The sequence below is a fragment of the Malaclemys terrapin genome, chromosome 2, assembly GCF_027887155.1.
Source record: "Malaclemys terrapin pileata isolate rMalTer1 chromosome 2, rMalTer1.hap1, whole genome shotgun sequence".
Lineage (NCBI taxonomy): Eukaryota > Metazoa > Chordata > Testudines > Emydidae > Malaclemys > Malaclemys terrapin.
The window spans coordinates 219842042-219864972 of NC_071506.1; the positions used below are offsets into that span (position 1 = coordinate 219842042).

At 46.0% G+C, this 22931-nt stretch overlaps 1 protein-coding gene across 5 annotated transcripts in view; it reads right to left on the reverse strand.

The window, feature by feature from the left end:
- Positions 1-22512, reverse strand: part of KAT2B (lysine acetyltransferase 2B) — a 63414-nt gene extending 40902 nt beyond the window's left edge. For 3 of the 5 annotated variants that reach the window (XM_054019990.1, XM_054019993.1, XM_054019992.1), the window contains exons 1-4: positions 21938-22398; positions 10769-10895; positions 821-966; positions 117-206 (exon numbers count right to left, since the gene is read on the reverse strand). In XM_054019990.1, the coding sequence (XP_053875965.1) occupies positions 117-206; positions 821-966; positions 10769-10895; positions 21938-22177 (603 nt within the window). In that variant the 5' untranslated portion in view covers positions 22178-22398. Of the gene's footprint in view, positions 1-116; positions 207-820; positions 967-10768; positions 10896-21937; positions 22399-22458 lie in introns of those variants that run through there. The other 2 variants (XM_054019994.1, XM_054019989.1) reach the window with 2 other exon arrangements.
- Between the last annotated feature and the right edge of the window lie 419 nt (positions 22513-22931).

Here is a 22931-nt window from a genome sequence, read left to right on the forward strand (position 1 = left end):
CAGATTCACCTTTGTTCAAAATGATACAGGGAACTAATATTCACACATTGCCTAAATCCACTCATGTGGACTGCAGCAGGGTCATTGATCACAAAAATTATCATGTTCTGTTTTACCTGTTCAATACTGGGCTTCTCAAAGGGGGGGCTTTCCAAAGACCCTTCTACCACAGGTTTTCCCATCTGCAAGATGCATTTCCTCAAAAGCTATCAAAAAACAAACAATTTTATTTTTAAATAGTTAACTCTTTATATAAACATTTGACAGTCAGTGAAATTTATACTGGGACAACATATTAATTATTATTATTATTATTATTGAAATATTTGCTAGTACATGTAATAAATTAAGTTTGCAGCTAAATTAACTTCAGAGTTAATTGCTTCGCCCTCTGAAATGCACCAAGAAAGGCTGTTCTGACCATGTGTATACAGCTAAAGTAGCTTCATTGTCAACTGGCTCTTCTTCTGACTTGTAATTAAGGAAGATGCTGCTGATGGCTGGAAAGAAAATACATACCAAATGGGTGCTGACTTGGGACCAGACTCTGAAATCACTAGGAAGACTTCAGAAGTTAGGTACTGTGCAACATAAGGGTAGCAGAATCTAGTCCAAAATTAAAAATCTTATTACTATCTTGGAAAAAGGAGAGCTTATCCTACAAATAGTCTAAGTCAATACAAATATAATGGTCCATTAGGACAATAAAATTAATGTAAGTACAAAAGAATGAAAGATATGACAAGATGCTACATGTGTATCTAAAGTTGCAGAAATACAATGGTATGATGTTGCATTTTGAGAAACATCTTCATCTTACCTTGAACAGGTAGAAGTAAACTTGTTTTGTATCTGCATCTTCTTCTTTGTGGACACAGGTGAAGAGATATTCCACATCCAACACTATCCCCAACAGCCTATTCATTTCTTCTTCAGACACATTCTCCAGGTGAGAAACATGAGCAGCTAAACAAAATAAAAATCCAAAAATTGTGAGAAAAGACTAGCTGGTAGGATGGCATTCTATGGCCAATAAGACATAATTTCAAAGACAACACAAAGGACGAACCTTGCAACCACGACCACTTAAACAGCCCCTTTCATCAGAAGAACCTCAAGTCACAGGCTCCATATGGACAATTTTTATAACAGTTTACAGATGATACACTATGGCACAGAGATAAGTGACTTGTACAAACTCACACAAGTCTGTGGCCATGCTGAGAACAGAACCCACAAATCCTGTCTGCTACTGCCTTACTCTACCAGCAGATTGTGCTTCCACTATTTATGTCACCCACACTAACACAGCTTAGTGCTCTTACTCTCTTTAGTGTCTAGGTTATGTAAAGAGATTATGAGTATGCTACTGCCTCCAAGCTAATGGATCTGGTCCTAGAGCAAAGTAGTAATGGCTCATGATTTTTAACCCAGAGATCCCAGGTTCGATCCCCACAGTGGCAATTTACAAGTGGCAATTTAACCAGCAATGAGAGAAAAATTCCTGCTCACAAATGAAAATCTCTTGCTTTAAACTAGGCACTGGTAAGTATGTTTCATGACTACTTATATAGTATCATGTTCCAAGGATTCACAATGTGGGTCACATTTGCAGTGCTCCTCCTGCTGCATGTTCTACATGCCCTTCCAAGCAGAAGCTTTAGGGAAGTGTTTTTCAAATACAGGGCCAGATTTACAAAAGCCAGCCTTTCCTTTTAGCACCTGCAAAATGCAAGCATAATTTTGCACTTGCGATTTTTTTGAGGCTGCAGTTTTGTAGGTGCAAAGAGGGAAATCCACTGAAAGGTGGTCTCAAAACTTGGCCTCAAAAATACCTCCAGGAAGACAGAAAAGTTAAACCTGAAGAAAAAAACATTTTTGGTTCACAAAAAATGGTAAGTGGTCTTAACTGGCTCTAAGCCAAGAGTCCCTCCTCATCCCTCCCCACAACTAGCACAATGTCTTCTACAGGTCTCTCCTAGCCCCTAGAAACTGGCTAGGGTCTTCAGGGTTATATCCATGATAAGGATTTGAAAGATGCATTTTCAATGAACAAAGTCAAAACAATGACAAGCATGATAAAAGCCAGTAGCTTCCATTCCATTAAATTAGTAAAATTAATCCAGAAAGACTGAAGAGATTTAAATTACTAAAGTTTCAAGTGGCCTATCCCTCAAATCTTCTCACCTATTTCTAGACACATGCTGAATGAAAGCTCAAAAACAGCCCAGTGACTTCTGGACTGGACTGGTTCCCCAGTGTTTAATGATTTCCCTTCCCCTTTTATCAAGAATGATGTCTTTTGACAAAATATGAAGTGAACAGACTCCTGAAACATGCCAAACTGTCTGCATAACTACTACTGCCTTTGTAGTCATCTCCTCAAAGGAGACTGTTCACATATTATATAATTCTAAATATTCAGTTTGCCCTTCACCTGTAATGTTAATTCTGGACTTTTATTTTTGTGAATAAAGGAAATCTACTATTTGTTAAGGCATGACAATGTGACTGGCATTGTACTAGTCAAAGGAAATTGCAATCCCTGCCCTGAGAAGCTTACAACTTAAGAGCCCAATACTGCAAAAACTTAAGCACCTCAGTAATTCTACTCACTGAAGTAGTTCCACTGAACTCCATGGCATAACCCACATGCATAAGCATTTGCAGGATCAGGACCATTTGCACCTCTTCCTATGCAATGCTTTACCATAGTATTCTTTAGAAGTGGAAAAAAACAGCTTTAAAAGTTTTAACAAAATAAATGTTAAACCTCTTAACATGAAGAAACATGCTGTAAAATTATTCATCTTATCCTAGGAGTGAAATATGGTTAGGACTGAGAAGGTATTTCCATCATACACTCCCGTTCTCAAGCACTTATGATTTCAAAGGAGGAAATGCCCTTTGAGTTGAAATTCCTTATTTTTTGTCAGCTCAGAGGTGATGTTTTGTTCTGGAAAGTTTAATCAGTTCTTTGCAAATCCATTGACTTCAGTGGACTTGTACAGATGCAACTGAAAGCAGACTTTGGTGCAAGATATTTAACAGTGCATCCACTCCTTTCTCCTTAAAGGAGTGTTTACAATATGATCTCTTATGTCCCTAACGTTCTCCAGCTGAAAGTGAGATAGTCATCATAAGCTATCTTCTTTCATTTAAAATATTTTGAGTTCCAGGCAGAGTAAAATGATTCCAATTTTGTCCTCCAACAAGATATGAAAGTTTAATACTTCCAGCTGTCAGTTCTGATTTTGCTAAAATAATGAATTTTCACTTCTAGATCAGCAGCACATTAAAAATTGATAGCATTGTAAAAAACACATACACACACGCGCGCACCTTGGATTCAACCAACAACTAGAGCGTATCAGCATTACAAGCCAGCTACATCCACTTCCTGTACAACTGCTATCAGCATCGTATATATTATCTTGACTTGTGTGTGGTCATATGTCAACACACAGAGTAGAACTAACCGCCATGTGGTGAACCCAACAGTAAATTGCTTCAAACATATTAACAGTTTGTGTTTACCACAAATTGTCATTTCTGTATTATTGGTGTGAATACTTTTTAAAATCATATCAGTCTAGTGGACTGTTTAAAATTACGTTTTGGTCGCCAACCTCTAAAGGGCAAATACTAAATACAGAAATGCTTCCTCCCCTCCACTGATACCAAATACGGAGTAACTCTGACCCAGAGCTGTGTAATCCCCATCAGTTGCACTATCCAAACCGTACCAGTAAGAAGGCAATTCTCCACAAGAGCGTCACTGCTTACGTCCTTCTGCAGCAGCCAGTGCTGACTAACTCACAAACATCAGTTGCCATAAAGGAGAGAGTCGACCAGCCAATCAAGATGCATCAGGGAACTGTGGCTATCCCCACATAGTAAAAAGATAACACTCATGCACAATATAGTAATTTGGTTCACAAGTGGCTAGATCAAAAGACTGAGTTGAGGACCCCGATGGAGAAATCCAAATTATTCCAGATTTGGTGTGTTCTTAATTAAAAACAACTGCAGCTGTTCTGATGCCGCAGAGAGTCTGTTTTGTAAGGAATATACCATAGTAGAGTTTAGAAGAAGTGCCTTGCATAACATAAGCACTCTTTATCTACAGCCTCAGACTGTTGTATTTAATAGAGGGTTCAGTATTATTAATTATTATTATTACTGAGCAAACAGAACAAACAAATGAATTGTCTAACTAGGATCCCAATTTGTTACTCTCTATCCTTTTAATATACCCAAGAATAAATCACAGGCACTCGCACACAATAAAATATCAGGGCCGCCCGGAGGGGTGGGGGGGGCAAGTGGGGCAATTTGCCCTAGGCCTCGCAGGGGCCCCCACGAGAATGTCAGAGGCTTCCCCCCCCCCGCCTCCACCTTCCCCCATCTCCCAGCGCCTCAGCGTGCTGCGTCCAGGAGCGGCCCTGGACAGCGCTGCAGCGCTGTGGCTCGAGTGGGGCCTGAGGTCCTCCCGCTTGGAGCCTTGTGGTAAGGGGGCGGGGCTGTGAGCCCCGGTGGGCCGAGCGGCAGGAGCTCCTGGACGCGGCTTGCTGAGGCTCTGGGAGAGGGGGTAAGCGGTATGGTAAGCCCCTCTGAGCCGGGCACCCCCCGACCCATCCCCCCCAGCTCTGACCCCCAGCTCGGAGCCCAGCCCCACTGAGCCGGGCACCCACCGACCTAGAGCCCAGCTCTCCACCCAGCGCTGGGCAAGAGTAGCGCCACCCCCAGGCAGCGACAGCCCATTGGCACCAACCATCACCATCACCCAGCGACAGACAATTATGTAATTGTAAATGTATACATACCATTAAAGCATTTAATGTTTTTAAATAATGTATTTTGTGTATTCTCAAATTATTAAAAATTAATTTTTGACTGTATTTTACTGGTTATTTTTTGACATTTCCAAATACATGTTACTATAGTATTGCAACTTTTTTTTATGGAAGGGGCCCCCAAAATTGCTTTGCCCCAGGCCCCCTGAATCCTCTGGGCGGCCCTGGGCTGCCGTGTCCCGCCATCTCCTGGACCTTCTTTGTCCTAATCCTAAGTGATGACCTGACCAGATGAGGCCAGAGAGAGGGATCCAGATGACATCAATACTATAGTAACATGTATTTGGAAATGTAAAAAATAACCAGTGAAATACATTCAAAAATTTGAAAATACACGAAATACATTATTTAAAAACATTAACTGTTTTAATGGTATGTATAAATTTGCAATTACATAATTGGCTGTCGCTGGGTGATAGTGATGGTTGGTGCCAATGGGCTGTCGCTGCCTGGGGGTGGCGCTACTCTTGCCCAGGGCTGGGTGGGGAGCTGGGCTCTGGGTCGGAGAGTGTCTGGCTCAGAGGGTCTGGACTCGGAACTGGGGGTCAGAGCTTAGGGGGGATGGGGTCGGGGGGTGCCCGGCTCAGAGGGGCTGGGCTCGGAGCTGGGGGGTGCCCGGTTCAGAGGGGCTGGGCTCCGAGCTGGGGGTCAGAGCTGGGGGGCGGATGGGTCGGGGGTGCCCAGCTCAAAGGAGCTTACCATGCCGCTTACCCCCTCTCCCAGAGCCTCAGCAAGCCGCGTCCAGGAGCTCCTGCCGCTCGGCCCACCGGGACTCACAGCCCCGCCCCCTTACCACGCAGCTCCGAGTGGGAGGACCTCAGGCCCTGCCCAAGCCACGCCGCTGCAGCGCTGTCCAGGGCCGCTCCTGGACGCGGCACGCTGAGGTGCCGGGGGATGGGGGAAGGTGGAGGCGGGGGGGAGCCTCCGACATCTCGTGGGGGCCCCTGTGTGGCCTGGGGCAAATTGCCCCACTTGCCCCCCCCCCGGGTGGCCCTGCGGCAGCCATGATAGTGAAGCTCACTCCAGTAGCCAACGTCTGTTTTTCTCATTTCCCACCCCAAAGTCTCTTTCTTTAAGGATCCACAAAGAGAGACGGGATGAAATAGCCCATCCTCTCTTTATTTTATCCACCAATTAGGCCCAATATCCAGCACACCAATCTTCTTTGGTTCTACATCTTCTGTTTTTACCAAGCATGATTTTAATACAGTTCTTGAACCATATCAGTAGGCCCTTTTGTTTAGTCTGTTTGGTTCTATTGCACCTGTTTATAACATTCCTTATCATAGGCTTCCCCTCCGCCCGGTGGGTGCTCAAACCCCCCACCCACCCCTGGCACCACTGCTGGCCCGCCTCTTCCCACCCCTGCACTGCCCTCGCCCCACCCCATTCCACCCTTTCCCCAAAGTCCCTGCCCACCCCGCCTTTTCCCACCCCAGCGCCGCCCCCTTCCCACCCCCATTCCACCTCCTTCCCCAAGTCCCCGCCCCTGCCCTGCCTCTTCTCTGCCTCCTCCCCGAGCGCGCTGCATCCCCGCTCCTCCCCCGCATCCCCGCTTCTCCCCGCCCTCTCGGAAAGTCCTAAGCGCCGCCAAACAGCTGTTAAGCAGCGGGGAGGGGGTGAGGGAAGCGCTGGGAGATGCGGGGATGGGGCGTACTGGGGGGGAGGGGGAGGCGGCGGCAAGGAGGGGGGAGCTTGGCTACCAGTGGGTGAGGAGCACCCACTAATTTTTCCTGTGGGTGCTTCAGCCCCAGAGCACCCACGGAGTTGACGCCTATGTTCACTATTGAAAGTTAGTTCACCTACTTTCCATCAGCATTTGTTATTATAGGTTATCGTAACATCTTAAGCACTTTCATATACTTTTTACAACAGAATGTTTAATTAGGGTAAATTTGTAGGCCCAATTATCACAACACGACACTCTTAGTTCAGATTATGCTAAATCCATTTAAGGAACAATCTAAAATAAGAAGATCCACACATGGACTTTCACCAAAATAACAAAAAGTGTGAATTTATGTCACTTTAGTTGTTTCTGTGAAAGTGCATGTAGACAAACCCATAAAATAAACAGAAATAAGACTAATTTAAGATGATATAAGCATCCACAGTCTTTTGCATCTGATTAACTAAACCTTTAATTAAGCCAGTGAAACTGAATATAGACAAGTCCTGAGTGGGGAAGAGCCTACTGTGCATTCATGCCTGGGCAACATTGCTGAAAAAATATAAGCACAAAAAGCCAACATCACATTTCCCAGAACAGTGGAGAAATTTCTGCATACAGAAGCTCCTCGACTTACGCAAGCATTCTGTTCCGTAACACCTTGCATAAGTCGAATTTTGCGTAAGTCGGGAACGTATCTCCAACAATTACGCAAAAAAAAACCTTACGGAACTTTTTCCGTAAATCCGGATTTCCGTAAATCGGGTTTGTATAACCCAGGGAGCGAGAGAATATAGTGCTGGGGAAGCAGCTGAAATAGGGATACCTCATGACCTTTCAGGTTTTAAAAGAATTCAAGAGGGAAACATGCTGATCAGGGTGAGAATAATAAGAAAAATGTCTTGAGAAATATTTCTGAACCATGTTCACTTTTCCACATTAGGTACAACCGAGTGGTAGGTGGCACTTGTTATTCCGAACAAAGCATCATCCTCGTTAGTTGCAGCTGGGAAGATGACAGGGCTTCATCTTTCTTCACTGTGGCAGTAATGAAATAGAAACACTGCACCAGATTTGGTCCGTAATGTTTATTCAAAATAACAATGTACTGCTATTCCTGATTTCCAAGTTAATGAGTGACCGAAGATTTTCACCAAGAGTCAGATCCTCAGAAGCACTGAGCTCTTCTGAAAGGAGGTGAGCACCTTCAAATCCTACCGAAGATGCAGCGATAGGGGCTCAGCACCTAACAGGATTAGGCAGCAGTGAAGAAATGCCTTCAGTATCCCAAGGGCACGGTGTGAAAGGGTTTCATAACATAAATTAATCTAACTGCATATCCCAGAGGCAGCGAAAATATGCTACACGTTGAGAAGTTAAATGAACTGCCTCGCTAAACATACTGAACTCATGTGCTGCTATACATTTGTTATTCCTCTCTTGCATGAAAGAAGAGATTTTGAACATAAATGATAGCAATGAATAAAGAAAAGCCCAGAAATAGGTTAAACAACAACAGAACACACAAAAAGGAGAGCAGAGAGGTAAACAAATCTACAGAAATACTGTAGTGAATAATCCCTCAAAAGTACACTGTTTACTTTTTTAAAAAATCACCTATTGTGATGATTTTACATAATTTAACAAAATTGCTGATTTTACTGATTTGTAATTTCAGGCCATATCTATACAACCAAAGCAAGTTTCATTTTAAACAGTTCTGAAATTTGTTGTGGCCCAACTATTATTAGCACAGTTTCTTCTTGACTTCATGGTCAGAAAAACTACGCTATAACCATGTTAAGTAATCATGTTCGAGCTTAGGTAGCCGCAAAGTTTAAAACTGTCCCTGACACATGGTGGTTTTTTTCTGGCCACACTAGTAAGGAATCATTATGTTGTAACCTGGCTGTGATACAACCATGTTTCACAATGGACTTAAACAGTCCTTTCTGTAGTACAGAGGTTGTTTATATAATAACTTTAACCATACAGGAAGACTGGTTCCAACACAGTTTCGCACAACATGGTACAAGCATAGTTCCATTTTGTAGTGTACATGGACTCTTACCTTTAGCACTGTCCAGAGTCTAATCTATACTACAAAAATAACCATGTTGTGAGACAACCATGCTGTAACTAGGTCAATTGACAGAGGTGAAACTGTAGCATTGACAGACCCCAAATGAGGCTGTAGTTTCAGAAGAACCACAACACAGATATCAGCCACAATATTGACAATGGGGGATGGAGGTGGCAGAGTCTAAATCTGCCCTTAAAAATCTAATCTAGGACTACAAACACTAAAATGCCTTAATCTTAGTCATATGATTATTGCATAGTCTCACGATAAGTCATCAGTGAAGGTAAACTACCAAAGATATGGCGCACCACAAAAGTCATTAGCCTCCTAAAGCCTGGAAAGGACCCAAGTCAAGCATCAAGCTATTGTCCCATATCATTATTGTCGGTGTGCTTCAAGGCACTGGAGCGCTTGGTCCTACAGTGCATATTACCCAACATGAAGAGAATTTTGAGCCCTAACCAAGCCAGCTTTCGCCAAGGCCGTAGCACATGCGACCAAGTGCTCGCGCTGACCACATTTGTTGCAAATGGCTTCCAGAAAAACTTGAAAACAGGCGCTGTTTTCATCGCTCTAACAGCAGCATACGATACGGTATGGCACACTGGCCTGCTCGTGAAGGTATCATGGGTCCTGCTACTTTGGGTCACAGGCATCGTTGAACTGTTCCTCCACGATAGGCAGTTCAGAATCCATATGGGGGAGGAGACGAGCGCTTGGAGACGACAGAGCAATGGGTTACCCCAGGGCTCTGTGCTTTCACCAAGCCTGTTCTTTCGCCAACCCTGTTCAACCTTTACATCAATGACCTGCCAACAACGGAGTCATGAAAGTTCATTTACGCAGACGACATCTGTTGTGGTACCAAGGCCCGGACATTTCACGAGCTTGATGCCACCTTAAACCGGGACATGATAAAGTTAGCTGACTACTGTAAGACTTGGCGCCTCCAGCCAAGGGTCATAAAAACAGTCTCCAGTTTGTTCCATCTTCATCATGCCAGCACAACCTGAGAACTGAATGTTTATCTGAATGGTCAGAAGGTGAAGAATGAAGTAGAACCAGTCTATCTAGGTGTGACCTTAGACTACACACTGAGTTACCATGCCCACCTGAAGAAGACAGCAGCTAAAGTTAAGATGCACAACAATCTTCTTAGCAAACTGGCAGGTTCTTCATGGGGTGCTCGTGCTCCAACTTTGTGGACATCAGCTCTTGCCACCTCATATTTGGTGGCAGAGTCCTGCACATCAGTTTGGAGTCTATTGTTACACACCAAACTGGTGGATATGCAGTTACATGCCACCACGCATATCATCTTCGGCACCCTGCATCTAACTCCACCCCATGGCTTCCAGTTCTGAGCAATATTGCTCCTCCTCATATCAGACAAGAGGTTGCCACTGGCAAGTTACTGGAGAAAGTATGCGCCAACTCAAGCCTGCCAACTGCACAATGACCTTTTTAAACCACCAGCTGCACGTTTACCGTCACATTGCCCATTATGGTCTTATCCGCCATGCCAGGATGTTAGGGTGGACACACTCTGGCAAGAGGAATGGTATCTATTATAATCCCCAACGAGTCCCTCGTCGCCGACCCCACAATCTGCCTGCCTGGTTTTGACCTGCCCCGTCGCCAGTGGTCCCTGTTGAACAGGTTCTGGATCAGGCAAGGTCTCTGTGCAGCCAACCAATATTCCTGGGGCCTTCGTGACAGCCCTTTGTGCAGCTGCGGCACAACACAGACGATGACGTACATTGTCGATGAATGCCTACTGACTAGGTTCAGCAGTGGCCTACAAGAACTGCATCACGCCACTAAAGATGCCATCGCTTGGCTAGACAACTATGCAAACACTAAATAAATAACTATATGGCAGAGTTAAAGTTGTTTGGTGAACTAATTGTGCATTTCCATACCTTAAAATATCTGGATTTCTTTTAAGTTTAACCTTTACTCTGGATTTCCTGGATTGTAGCACTTGTTTTTAAGATTACTTCAACATCTCTACTATATTTTACTCTAAATTCCTGATGCATACACCCAACCATAACTCCATCTTAACATAGATTTTGTCTGGGAATAACAGAATATGTCATATTATGACCTAGGGTCTAAGAACATGGATTGCAAATCCAAGAGAAGCTAAATACTTACCCAGTGCATGACTACAGCTGCGACATGGTTCAGTAAGACTGACAATTGTCTGCTGCAAATCTGCCCTGGGAGGAGTAGGAGGTGGGTTAGGGTTTTTCCAGCCATTACATTTGCAAGATTCCTCAGCCTGAAATAAAAATAGACAGTTAATATATCTACCACACAACAAATGTATTTCATGTTTTCTAGAAATGCACAGAAATAAAATAGCACTCATTACTTAAAAGCAGAGAATTCACAATGATATGTGGCAGCCCATAACTACTACCAGCTGGTCAGAAGATACCAGCTGAGAAAACAGACAAGCCCTCCAAACCACAGACTAACTTCTCTACAGCAGGTCCTCTCTCCAACTTTTGTGCAAATGCAGCATTCATCTATTTGATGTGCTGGCTCCTATTGCTATATCATCTACACACTTTTACAATTAAAACAATAAAATAAATAGGTCGCCCACCCGGTAGCATCAGCATCACTGCCCTGTCTTCTATACTGCTGACTAGGAACCATACAACACACCACCATACAACAGGCATGTGAAGCAAAACAAAATAAACAATACATCATGCAATAGAGGCGCCAAAACCACAGGTTTGAGCAAACCACCAAAACGAGGGAATTCCAGAAGCACTGGCATTTACGAAGGAAATGATGGCAAAAGATGCCCAGTAAATCTTAACTAACAGGACTGGTAACATAATAAGGTAGGCCGTGGGGCCTCCGGTAGCCAGATTCCAGACATTCAGGGGTTGAAGTGGCAATGTTCCACTGGAATGCTAGCACTTCAGAAGCAAAGTACTTGGTACAAGAGCAACACTGAAGGTATTTTTTTTCTTCTGAGTACCAGCATCAAAGCAATTAAAGACCTTCTGGATTTTCCTAACTGAAGTCATATTCCAATCGGAAGACCTACCTACAAGAAAAGCATCTCCTCTCTGCTCTATATTTAGAAATATTTCTGTACTTCACTGTAACAAGATACACAATAATTTGCCGTTCCAGGTTCTTAGTAATGAAATTACTGCAAAATGCTGCACAATACTTGACAGTAACTTAAAAATAAGTGTAGTACCTCAATTTGTGGTGTTAATGTCTACCTTGTGTGTGTCATTATGTTCAGAAAAGGTATGAAAAATAAATATTTAATGTAGCTTATTCCACAAAAAATTCATTGTCTTTTGTTTTGAATTGCCTTATACCTAAGGTACCAGTGCCCAACAGAGGCAATAGAGACTGCGGCTTTTCAGGTACCAGAACTGAAAATATTAGTCAACTGTGTTGAAGTAGTTCTTCAACTCCATCATTTCAAATTATGCAACCTGTGCACTAAGCATTGCAATGCCAGATGCTGCCTCTTTGCTGGACAACATATAACATGTTTACTCTCCATAACGTTTGAGCAATTACCATTCACTGGATATATTTGGAAGGGCTCGTGGCACCACCAGTCTATCCCTGTGATACCATATGCATGCCATAGTTTGCACCCGATGACTGCACCCAATGTAGTCAAGCACATTAGAAAGGATGCAAAAGGTCCATGCAGCAGCTGAAGTCAACAGGCTAATTAGAATTGCCCCTAGAGATTCCCAGGAAGCACATATCAGCACACCACCCTTGGAAAGAGGAAGTGTGCTTCTCCCTCCCCTTCCACACACACGCTACTGTCTGGGCATGAAATGGTTGGCAGAAATGTGAAAAGCTATCTGCAGCTGAGAGGTGTATCCAGGTAGAGGAGGGAGCCACTAAGCTCCCAGGTAGGGTTGCCAGGAGTCCAGTCGAAAAGGGGACCTGGCAGGGGTGCCGGAACAGGGGGCCAAGGGGTCATGGTCCCATCACTTAAAAGCATAGCCCTCCCACTTTTTACCAGCCATAAGAGTGAGCAAAAGTGGGGAAGGAGCGGAGAGGAGCGAGCGGGGGGAGGGGAGTGCGGCCTTGGAGGAAGGGGCAACATGGGGGTGCGGCCTCACGGGAAGAGGCAGCACAGGGGCCAAGCCATAGTTCGGGCACCAGTGGCCCCTCCAATTTTAGGGAACTTCCGCCACTTCTGGACCTGGCAATGTCCAATCAGTACTGCTGACCAGACATTAAAAGTCCAGTTATTGGAGTAACCGCAATCAGCCTCCCTGCTGAGAGGGCAGGACGAGCAGAAGCTGCTGCCTGGAGGAGCTTCCCAGCTGCTGATGGAGAGAACTGGCTCCTGAATCCACAGCTCAAGCATTCGGTGGAGAGGTAGATACCGGCACCGCTGCCCAGGGGGGATCCTATTCATCCCACCAGCCTGTGCCCTGATTGCCCCTGCCTCATCCCCTTGCTCTGGGGACCAACACCCCCTCCTGCCCCACTGTGCCCCTATTGCCTCCCCGTCCCAGCCCCTCACTCCTTTTCTGAGCCAAAACCTGACCGCTGTGCCCCGACTGGGCAGACTCCGCATCAGCTCCTCCCAGCCTGGCTCTGTAGATGGCAGATGAGTCCCGGGGGAGGGGGAAGCGAGAATAGAGGAAGAGTGAGAGAGAAGTGAGCAGGGGCAGAGTCTCGGGGGAAAGAGGAGGGGCCGGGGCAGGGCCTTAGGAGAAGAGGCAGGGCAGGGGTGTCCGGTTTTCAGCTATTAGAAAGTTGGCAACCCTACTCCCAGAAGATGAGTCTGTATGTGGCAAAAAGGAGGGTCAGTTTTGGAGATGGGGAGCTATGGGAGGGACTTATAGGAACAATTTTTTCCAATAATTTTTTTTTTTCAAATAAGCAGAGGTCTGGAGGGATTTATGTTAATTCTAGTGAATTTTAGGCTATACTTCACTAGACCTGCTAAATCAACCACCAATGCATCAATCGCCGCACTTCGAACCCCCCGTAAGTGTAGACAAGGCCTAAGAAAAATACCCGAATATACACCAGTATCTGGAAGACCACAGATATCCAGCTTATCTGGAGAAGCACTCATATTTTTCACATACTGACAAGCATGAGTCCTACTTTTGTTTTAGTCACTCAATGGCTGTGGAACCTGTTTATGTTTAGTTACTAGGAAGAAAAGGCAGAGATTTGAGTGATGCCTGTGAACCAAGGATACTCTCTGTTGTAAACCTTTCCAGGGTTTACAACAAAGAGTATCTTTTGGAGTATGTCTACACTACAACACCAAGTCTCAGAGCCCGGATCAGGTGACTCAGACTCTCTGGGCTTGGGTTATAAAATTGCAGTGTAGACATTTGGGCTCAAAGTGGGCCTCGGGCTCTGAGATCCTCCCCCCTTGCGGAGTCTCTGAGGCTGGGCCACAGCCTGAGCCTGAACGCCTAGACTGCAATTGTACAGCCCTGCAGTCCAACTCAGCTGACCTGGGCCAGCCACGGCTGGGCCACCAATCTTTTATTGCAGTGTAGACATACCCTTTAAGATTGTTTGATACCATATTTTTTCTTAGGATGCAGAGAAAGACAAAACCTGATGCCACCCAGATTGCCCATACATGCTTTGTGGAAAAGTCAGCGTTGCCATGAAACTGCTAATTTTTGCAATTCCTAATTTATAACTGTAAATGTGGAACCTTGGCATTGCACTAATGCAAGTTATTTGTGAGAGAAAGAAAGAACAGCCTGGAATATAACAAAGCATCATTAAGGAAAATTCAAAAGTAATAAAGAAGCTCTGAAAAACAGAAACCAGAATATTTTTTTAAAAGGGACTTGGATTTGATCCAACCATTTTATCCCTCTGTGTCTGTCAGAACGGTTTTTTTTTCCCACTCAGACCCAAGCATGTCTCTAACAAAAGGCAATGTTTAATGCTATAAAAAAGCCACTCAAATATTAAGCTTGTAGCTGTGTCAATCATATCTAATAAAAATAGTAAGAAAAGCTGGGCTAAAGAATTCTAAAACAATTTCCTATGAGCATCAGTGAACATTTCACATAAGCACACAACACAATGTTTACTCCAAATCCTTAAATCCATAAACAGCGAGTAACTACACAAACTTTAGTATCACACAATAATTAACACCAAAGATGCAAACAAACAGATGTATGAATAGTGATAACAGCTCAGTTAAACTGCCAGATTTAAATATCAACCCTCCCACAGAACATAAAATGTGTTCAGTGGCAGATTTTTTCTGCCCTCAGTTGTACTTCCTAACCTAGCCAGATCTTTTGAAACAGATGTTCAATTCTTTTGTTCTAATATTCCAGAGATCTCTCTCTCAAATAAACATTAACATTTAAAAACTCAGCATAAAGCACCAGATACAGCATAAAAGCTCGGTCACAACACAGCAGCACAACCTGAACAAGGTTCTCTTGATAACTAAGCCTTCATTATGGACCCTGACAGTGCAAATATTTTACGCTGAATACTCAGTGTGCATTCCTTAGTGGCTTAAATTACATCCCGTTGAGTTGTTTTGAGTCTTCCACCGTGTTTTATTCACTCATTTCTTTCTCTGGCCCTCTCATGATGTTTTTTCTTTTTACATGTCACTCATCTGCTTTTTGTTAGAAAAGAAACTATGAAATTACCTCCTCAAAAACTTAATTTAGCTTCAAAAACAGTCTTGGGGGGGAGTTGTCTGGGGGGAAATATCTGATCTAGTACAACCAGTTCTTGTACAGATTTTTCTAGGCCATCTGCAGGGCGCTAATAAAGGACACTTAAGATACTTTCATTTTCCCCTGCCTTACCACAGCCTTCAAGAACTTTGGTTTTGAGCCTCATCCTTCCAACCCAGGGGACATTAACACTGTTCCTTAAATGGCCACAATAGGTGATTGTGTATGCTATCTCAGAAGTATCCCCAACCCATGCTGGAAAGATCTGGATTAGTACAAAATTTTAGCAATTACAATGCACTTTACTTGTTAAAAGCAATGTAAAAAATATGAACATTTGAATCCTCATGATACCTCTACATTATGTGTAATTAAAGTATTAAGACTAGGAAAGCATGTTGTCCAGGAACCAAGAATAACCAAAAACAACTTTAGACTTTTAATATTATTTGCTGTCCAACAGACAAATGGCTGACCTGCACTTTAGAACCTTGTACACTGACACTACATCCAAAATGAGACTGAAAATAGCATGCTTCAGGTACTCTATTAATAGCTCCATGGTTGTTTGTTTTAACTGTGGAATTACAATGTTAAGATTACAAAATGAAGTATTCAAAAGTCAGAAAATGACAAACTTAAGTTTGCTCATGCAACCTCTCATCTAAGGTTCTAAAAATGCTTAAAGATTAATGAGTGATGTTTCACAATACCTCACATGCTAAGAAATAGTATCCCCATTTTAAAGATGGTGAAATAAGAACAGATAGGTACAAATTCTGAGCTAGATTAGCTGTAAATTAAAAGACCCTAGGACTCTTAGAATTAGCTCTTTGAGCTAGGCATCGTACTTGGCTCTTTGAAGAGGACTGGCCTATTTAGTAATTAAAGGGGGAGTAGGATGTAATAGGTTTATTGCGAAATTCCAGGGGGGGCGGAACAAAAACCTTACACAACACTATCCTTCCCTCAGATTTAGAAAGAAAAGTTATACAAGTCTGTTTAGGGTGTCTAAATTTAGCTGTCAGCTCTCCCCAGCAAGCAGTAACCTCAAATCGATGATAAACTCTTACACAAGAAGCTTCATGCAGACGAAAACAAAAATGTTGATAACTTTGCAAAAGTTATTTCTAATTGTTCCTATTCAAATTTAGAGTATCCTCCATGAAAATATATAACATTGAGAAGAATCACACAGATATTAAGAGGGGAATAGAACCATTTGTCAAAAATATTCTGTAGAGCCCTTAGATTTCTGAGGACAAATTTTAGAATCTGATTTATTCCTATTTTGCTGTTACTTTTATAGTAGCTGTCGGCTAATATGGACCTGTTTCCCCCCTCCCCCCCCCCGAATGCACATTTAAGTCAGTGGCTGATTTTTTTTATTTACTTTAATGGAAGTTAGATTGGGCTCAAGAAACCTTGATAGATGGGTTTGCACCAGCTTTTAAACTGATATTGAGAAAGCATTAAACATCTGAGCCTATGGAACTATACATAGTCCAGAGAACAACTCTAACCCTTTTTCACCCACTAATTTATCATTCAGATAAGCTTTCAAAAGTTATACTTCCAGACTACAAAGCTAAGCAAAAGGTAGGACAGTCAAGGGTTATCTCAATCAGTCCTATAAAGCAGGTAACATTAACCAAGACAGAAATATGACACTAAATAGATATGTCATTAGCTCCAATGTTCACATGAAATGGGACTCCATCTGAGCACAGGGGTCCACCCTCACTGAGCTCACCGCAGGATCTGAACATTACAGAAGTACTGCACAACTAGAACCTGATGAGAAGCAATGTGGTCCAGCGGATAGAGCACGGAGCTGGGACTCAGGGGAGCGGGGTTCTACTCTAACCCTAATTTTCTTGTGACACACTTCACCTCTTCAGTCCCCTCCCACCGTCTGTCTGTCTCAATTATTTAGACTAAGCTTTTCAGGGCAGGGACTGTTTCCTACTATGGCCTGGTCTGCACTTAAAATTTAGGGTGACATATCTACGACACTCAGGGATGTGAAAAATGTTTTTGTCAAGCTAGCTACTGTCACTTTAGAAGGTGGTGTTCTTACAGCAATAGAAAAACCCTTTCTGTCTTTACAGGCTGCATTTACACTAACGTGCTGCTTTAATACCCACAGTATATACATTGTTTAAGTGTTTGTACAGTGCCAAACTCCATGGGGCTCCAGTCGCAGTTGTGACCTCTAGGCATTACTGTGCTATATATAAATAAGAATAAAAAATAATCCTGTTTTAATATATAGAAAATGTAAGAGTACAAAAATATTACATACTTAAAGACATTTATAGAGCTCCCAATGAGACTTGGTTTACATCACATGAAGGAACATGTATAAAAAGCCAATGATTTTTCCTCCTACAATCTTCACTAAATGCATTTATGAGTGTAAGTCACACAGTGCTATTTTCATACTAATGACTGCCAAGCTTGCATTCAAATGATCAAATCGCATGCTGGGCAAAATAAATATTTATGAATTCATTCATATTTATAATAGTGTCCATTTCAATGCACTACAAAGCATACCAATGTAAAGGGGGCTTTTAATTCATTTTAATTGTATTCTATTTTGCCTTTCTAAAGTAAATTGTGCACTTTAACTTGAGATTTTAGAGAAGAGGTGGGCAAACTACGGCCCGCAGGCCACATCCGGCTCGCGGGACCCTCCTGCCCGGCCCCTCAGTTCCTGGCCTGGGAGGCTAGTCCCCTCCCCTGCAGCCTCAGCTCAGTGTGCCACCGGCACAATGCTCTGGGCGGCGGGCTGCGAGTTCTTGCTGGGCAGTGCAGCTGCAAAGCCACGGCCTGACCCGGTGCTCTGTGCTGCGCGGTGGCGTGGCTGGCTCCAGCCGGGCGGCGTGGCTGCCTGCCCTGGTGCTCTGGGCGGCACGGCTGTAGCGCCGCCAGCCACCGGTGCTCCAGACAGCACGGTAAAGGGGCAAGGAACGGGGGAGTTGGATAGAGGGCAGGGGAGTTCGGGGTGGTGGTCAGGGGGCAGGGGTGGTCAGAGGGCAGGGAACAGGAGGGTTGAATGGGGGCAGGGGTCGCAGGGGAGCAGTCAGGAAGGAGGGGGGTTGGATGGGGCGGCAGGGGGCAGTCAGGGGTAGGAGGTCCGGGGGCGGTCAGGGGACAGGGAGGGGTGGATGGGGCAGGAGTCCCGGGGGGGGGGGGGGCCGTCAGGCAGTGAGAAGCGGGGGGGGGGGGGGTGTCAGATAGGGAGCGGGGGCCGGGCCATGCCTGGCTGTTTGGGGAGGCACAGCCTCCCTTAATGGGCCCTCCATACAATTTCGGAAACCCAATGTGGCCCTCAGGCCAAAAAGTTTGACCGCTTTTTTTAAAAGTACACCACATAGAAAGTATATTAAAATTAATGAAGATAGTTTTTGTAAAAACATTTGTAGCCCTGAGTATATGGTTATTTTTATCATCTTGTTTTCTAGTAAAAGTGCTTTGTCTTTCCCATGCCCTGCCTCTCCTTTGTATCCTCCTTAAGGGATAGTCCGATCTTTCCTTTTTTCTCTCCACCAAAAGCCCTGCACACCGCATCATAGACACTCTCCCTGCAGAGTTTGCCAGTGCCTCTCAAAGATGAGCCAGAGGGCATCATTAGAGAGCAATAGCAGTAAGGTATGAACAGCCTACCTTCCAGAGAAGCAAAGGGTGGAAATAGAGCATTGTGAAAGTCTTATCTCCTGCAAAGCAACATTTGCTACCAGACAGGCCCACACTCTAGTCTTCCTCCATTCAATGTTCTCACTATCTCTGATCCTTCCTGTGTTGTCATGTCTCTTCAGACCTAATCAATGTTCTCTCTTCCTTTGCTACTTACAGCACCTCAAAGGTTAAGATTCTAATAAATTCTATCTTGCTGACTGCTGTGATGCACGCTGGAGTGAGAGAGGAGAAAAATACAAGGACTAGAGAATGCCAAACATGCTGAGTGACAGGCACATTCCCTGCGCTCTTTAAGGTGAACTATACATAGATTTACTCTTTTGTTACAGGATTCACATATGCTTACTGCATGAATGAGAACACTAATTACATACTTCAGTGATCTGAGAGCTTGTGAAATCAAACACAAAAATTAATCAAAAGTTGAGACATAAAGCATGAAAATTCAAAGTTGACCTCTTCACTGTTGCAACCTCCTGCAAATACTATTTCTTTTATAGCCCCATCACTATGGTACCTGAACACCTGCCAAATATTTAGAAATAGCAATCTCTCCCTTTCTTCCTTCCCTCCCAGCCTAAAGGAGAAAAAGCTTAATTCGTTCATAGGAAACATATTATTTGTTTGCTTGCTTGTGTTTGTGGGTAGGAGGAGTGTTGTGTCAACAAATTGTTCAGGGAGAGCTAAATCAAAGCAATTCATTTCACATTTAATTCTGAAAGTGGTCATTCTCTGTTCATTCTTATGGGAGTGAGTTCCATCATCAATTTCAGCCCTCATGAAGGTTCCATCGCCTGCATTCAGAAGCCTCTTGCTCCTACTACCAGTCAACACTTTCACTGTGCTGGTGAAACGCAGATGTTATGAATGGCGATGGCTATAGAAGAAACAATCTCTCAGGTAACTAGAGCCAATCTCACTGAGGCTTTGACTACACATGCTGCTCTTTTAAATTCTACTTGACCCCTGCAATAAGGCCATCTGCTTTATAACTGCTCTACATTTTCTCAGTTTTCTTTTTCATGTTCACCTCAATTCTTCTAGTAATGATTTCAGTACTGTAAATAATTTAAATGAGCTAAGTGCTCATCGGAGGTGCTGGATTAATGACCCCAGAGACTAATGTAGCCTATTTCCCCATAGAAGCAAAGGCAATGGCAGCGTCAACTTCTCCAATATGCCTAAATCACGACCAGTAAGGATAAGCTTGTGGGAGTTAAGAGGCTGCACTCACTCCTTTACTTCTCTGCCAAGACTGCGGAGGAGAGTGCCAATTCTAGCAGAGGCTTTTGTGATGCCAACAGCTCCCCACTGGGAACCAAGCTAAAACCATCAAACAGCCATCCCTGCTCCCTGGGTAACAAGTGTTTTAAAAAGATTAATAAAATCAAGAGCTTCAAGACGCAGTCTCTAACGGTGTTTGAATGAATGCGCATAGCCTGGCCTCTTTTCTCTAGAGCAAGAGGAGAAGAACTTTAGGATGAGCCCTAGGAAAGCTCCTCTACCACTGGCTGCTCGGCTCTGACCTCCTCACATTACTGATAATCCAGTAATGCAATGTTTTTGTCAGCCAGAGGCCGCAGAAGCAACAAGGCGAAGTCCCCGCCTCCTTCAGCTGTCATCCTGTCAAAACAAAGGCGCTGCTGCCAAGCTCAGGGCCCCGGCGGCCCAGGAGTGCAGCTGCAGATCCCAACACTCACCCTGGCCCTGCACTCGTCTCCTCCGTGCAGGCATCGGGATCTGCCAGGGCAGCACGTCTTGCAAACACAGGGGGAGGGCAACGCGGGGAGGGGGCTTAAAATAATAAGGCAACAGCGTTCAAAGCTGGGGCTTGTCCCGCTGCCAAATCCTGTGTTTACAAGGCAAGCAGCTGCAGCAGCATTTCACCAAACAAATAATACAGTAATGACAGGGGATGGTGTGTGCTGCTGGCCTAAATCGCCTTCCCGTCAGACACGTGCACCGTCTTCCGCACACATACCTGTAGACACCCCCACCCCGTCAGCCTCTATTTCTTCAGAAACGGGCAATATTCTCCCATGTCCCGCCCCCACTTTCCTACGGCCAAGTTCCCTCTTCCTGCTGTTCAGGAGAAAGGGAGGGGCTCTCCTCTCGGTCTGATCTTCCATGCAAATGTCACAAGAACCACCCACAAAGTGCAAGGGGCACTGGGGGGGTCTGCAAAGAGGGGGGTCGCATGGGGGCTCTTCCAGGGGGTGAGGGTGGCAGAGGGGAGGGGGTGCACGGGATTGTTGCAGGGGGTGAAGATGGCCAGGAGGTGGAGAGGGGTGTAGCGGCAGTGAAGAGATTGCACAGAGGCAAAAGGGGCTCGTTGCAGGGGGTACAGTGGCTGGGAGGGAGTTGCACAAGGGAGAAGTGGGCAGGAGGGGGTTGCTGCAGGGGGGTGAAGGTGGTAGGCAGGGGTTTGTACAGGGGAGAAGTGGGCAGGAGGGGGTTGCTGCAGGGGGGTGAAGGTGGTAGGCAGGGGTTTGTACAGGGGAGAAGTGGGCAGGAGGGGGTTGCTGCAGGGGGGTGAAGGTGGTAGGCAGGGGTTTGTACAGGGGAGAGTGGGCAGGACGGAGATGGCAGGCGGGGGGTTCCGAGGTTGATGCAGGGGGTGGAGGTGGCAGGACGGGGTGGGTTGTCGCGGGGGTGCACACGGGAGAGGGGAGCTGGCCGGTGGGTGTTGGGGGGTGGCAGGCTAGGAGAGGGGGGCCCGGAGGCACTGCGGGGGGGTTGCTTGCTCCCACATACACCATTCCCCAGCTCCATTTTAGGGGCCTCCCTTTTTGCGCCTGGTTTCAAACCAAAGACAAACAATCAGGGCGCAGCCGCTTCCGCGCTCCCCAAGCGGCAGGGGCCGAAGCCCGGGGCCGCCCGCAGGCCAGGGACTGGAGCTGCCCGCGGCCCGGCTCGGTACCTTGCAGGCGGAGTAGACGCCCAGCTTCTCCAGCTTCTTGGCCCGGGGAGCGGAGCGGAGCTGCGCCTTCTTCCCCGCGCCGCGGGCCGAGCCGGGCTCCCCGCCGCCCCCGGGGCTCTCAGCGGCAGCGGCAGCCCGGGCCGGTCCGCAGGCAGCCAGCCCCCCCGCGGCCGGGGAGCCCTGCTGCAGCCCTCCGGCCCCGCCGCCTCCTGCCGCCCCGGCCCCGCCAGCCTCGGACATGCCGCCGCCGTCTCCGGCCCGGAACCCGGCAGGAGCCGCCCGTCCGGCAGCTCCCTCCGCGCCCGGCTCGGTGCGCCGAGCTCTAGACCCTCCCCTTCCCCGCTCAGCCGCCGGCTGCTCCCCCGGGGGGAGGGACTGGCCGCGCCGCGGGCGGCCCCTCTGGAGCTGGGAGGCGGGGAGCAGCGGTAGCCCGGTATCGCCGGGAGGGCCGCCCCTTGTGCTCCCGGGCCCGCACCTCCCAGCGCACGGGGCTCCGCCAGCTCAAGGGGGGAGGCACCGACCTGCTAGCGGGGGGGCACTTGCCCTGCCCGCCGGGAGCATCGCCAGCCGCTCAGTCCAGCTGTCTGCGGCAGCCCAGCGCTCCCAGCCCCCGTCCTTCAGGCACAAGCAGGGTGCGTGCAATTTCGGCTTTGTTGTGTTCCCTCCCCCCAGAAAAAACAATAAAGCCCAAACCCGGCCTGAGTGGAGACTTAAGATCGCTGCTGCAGTGTTTTTCTTGCATGGCAAAAAGTATAAAGGAAGGGAAGCAATTCCCACATACACACCGCACCGTCCACGCACGAGCTACTGCCAGCAGCCACACTCCTGCTCTCAAGCGCTTCCTTCCAATTCACCAACACCCTACCTGCACGGGACAGTCCGCCGCCCCAAACTCCACTCACACCCCAAGTCCTAAAGCGACACGTAAGAATTTATGCCCTCCAGAGAAAGAAGGCAATATTTATGAGAGTCAACGTTTCTTACCCTTCCACGG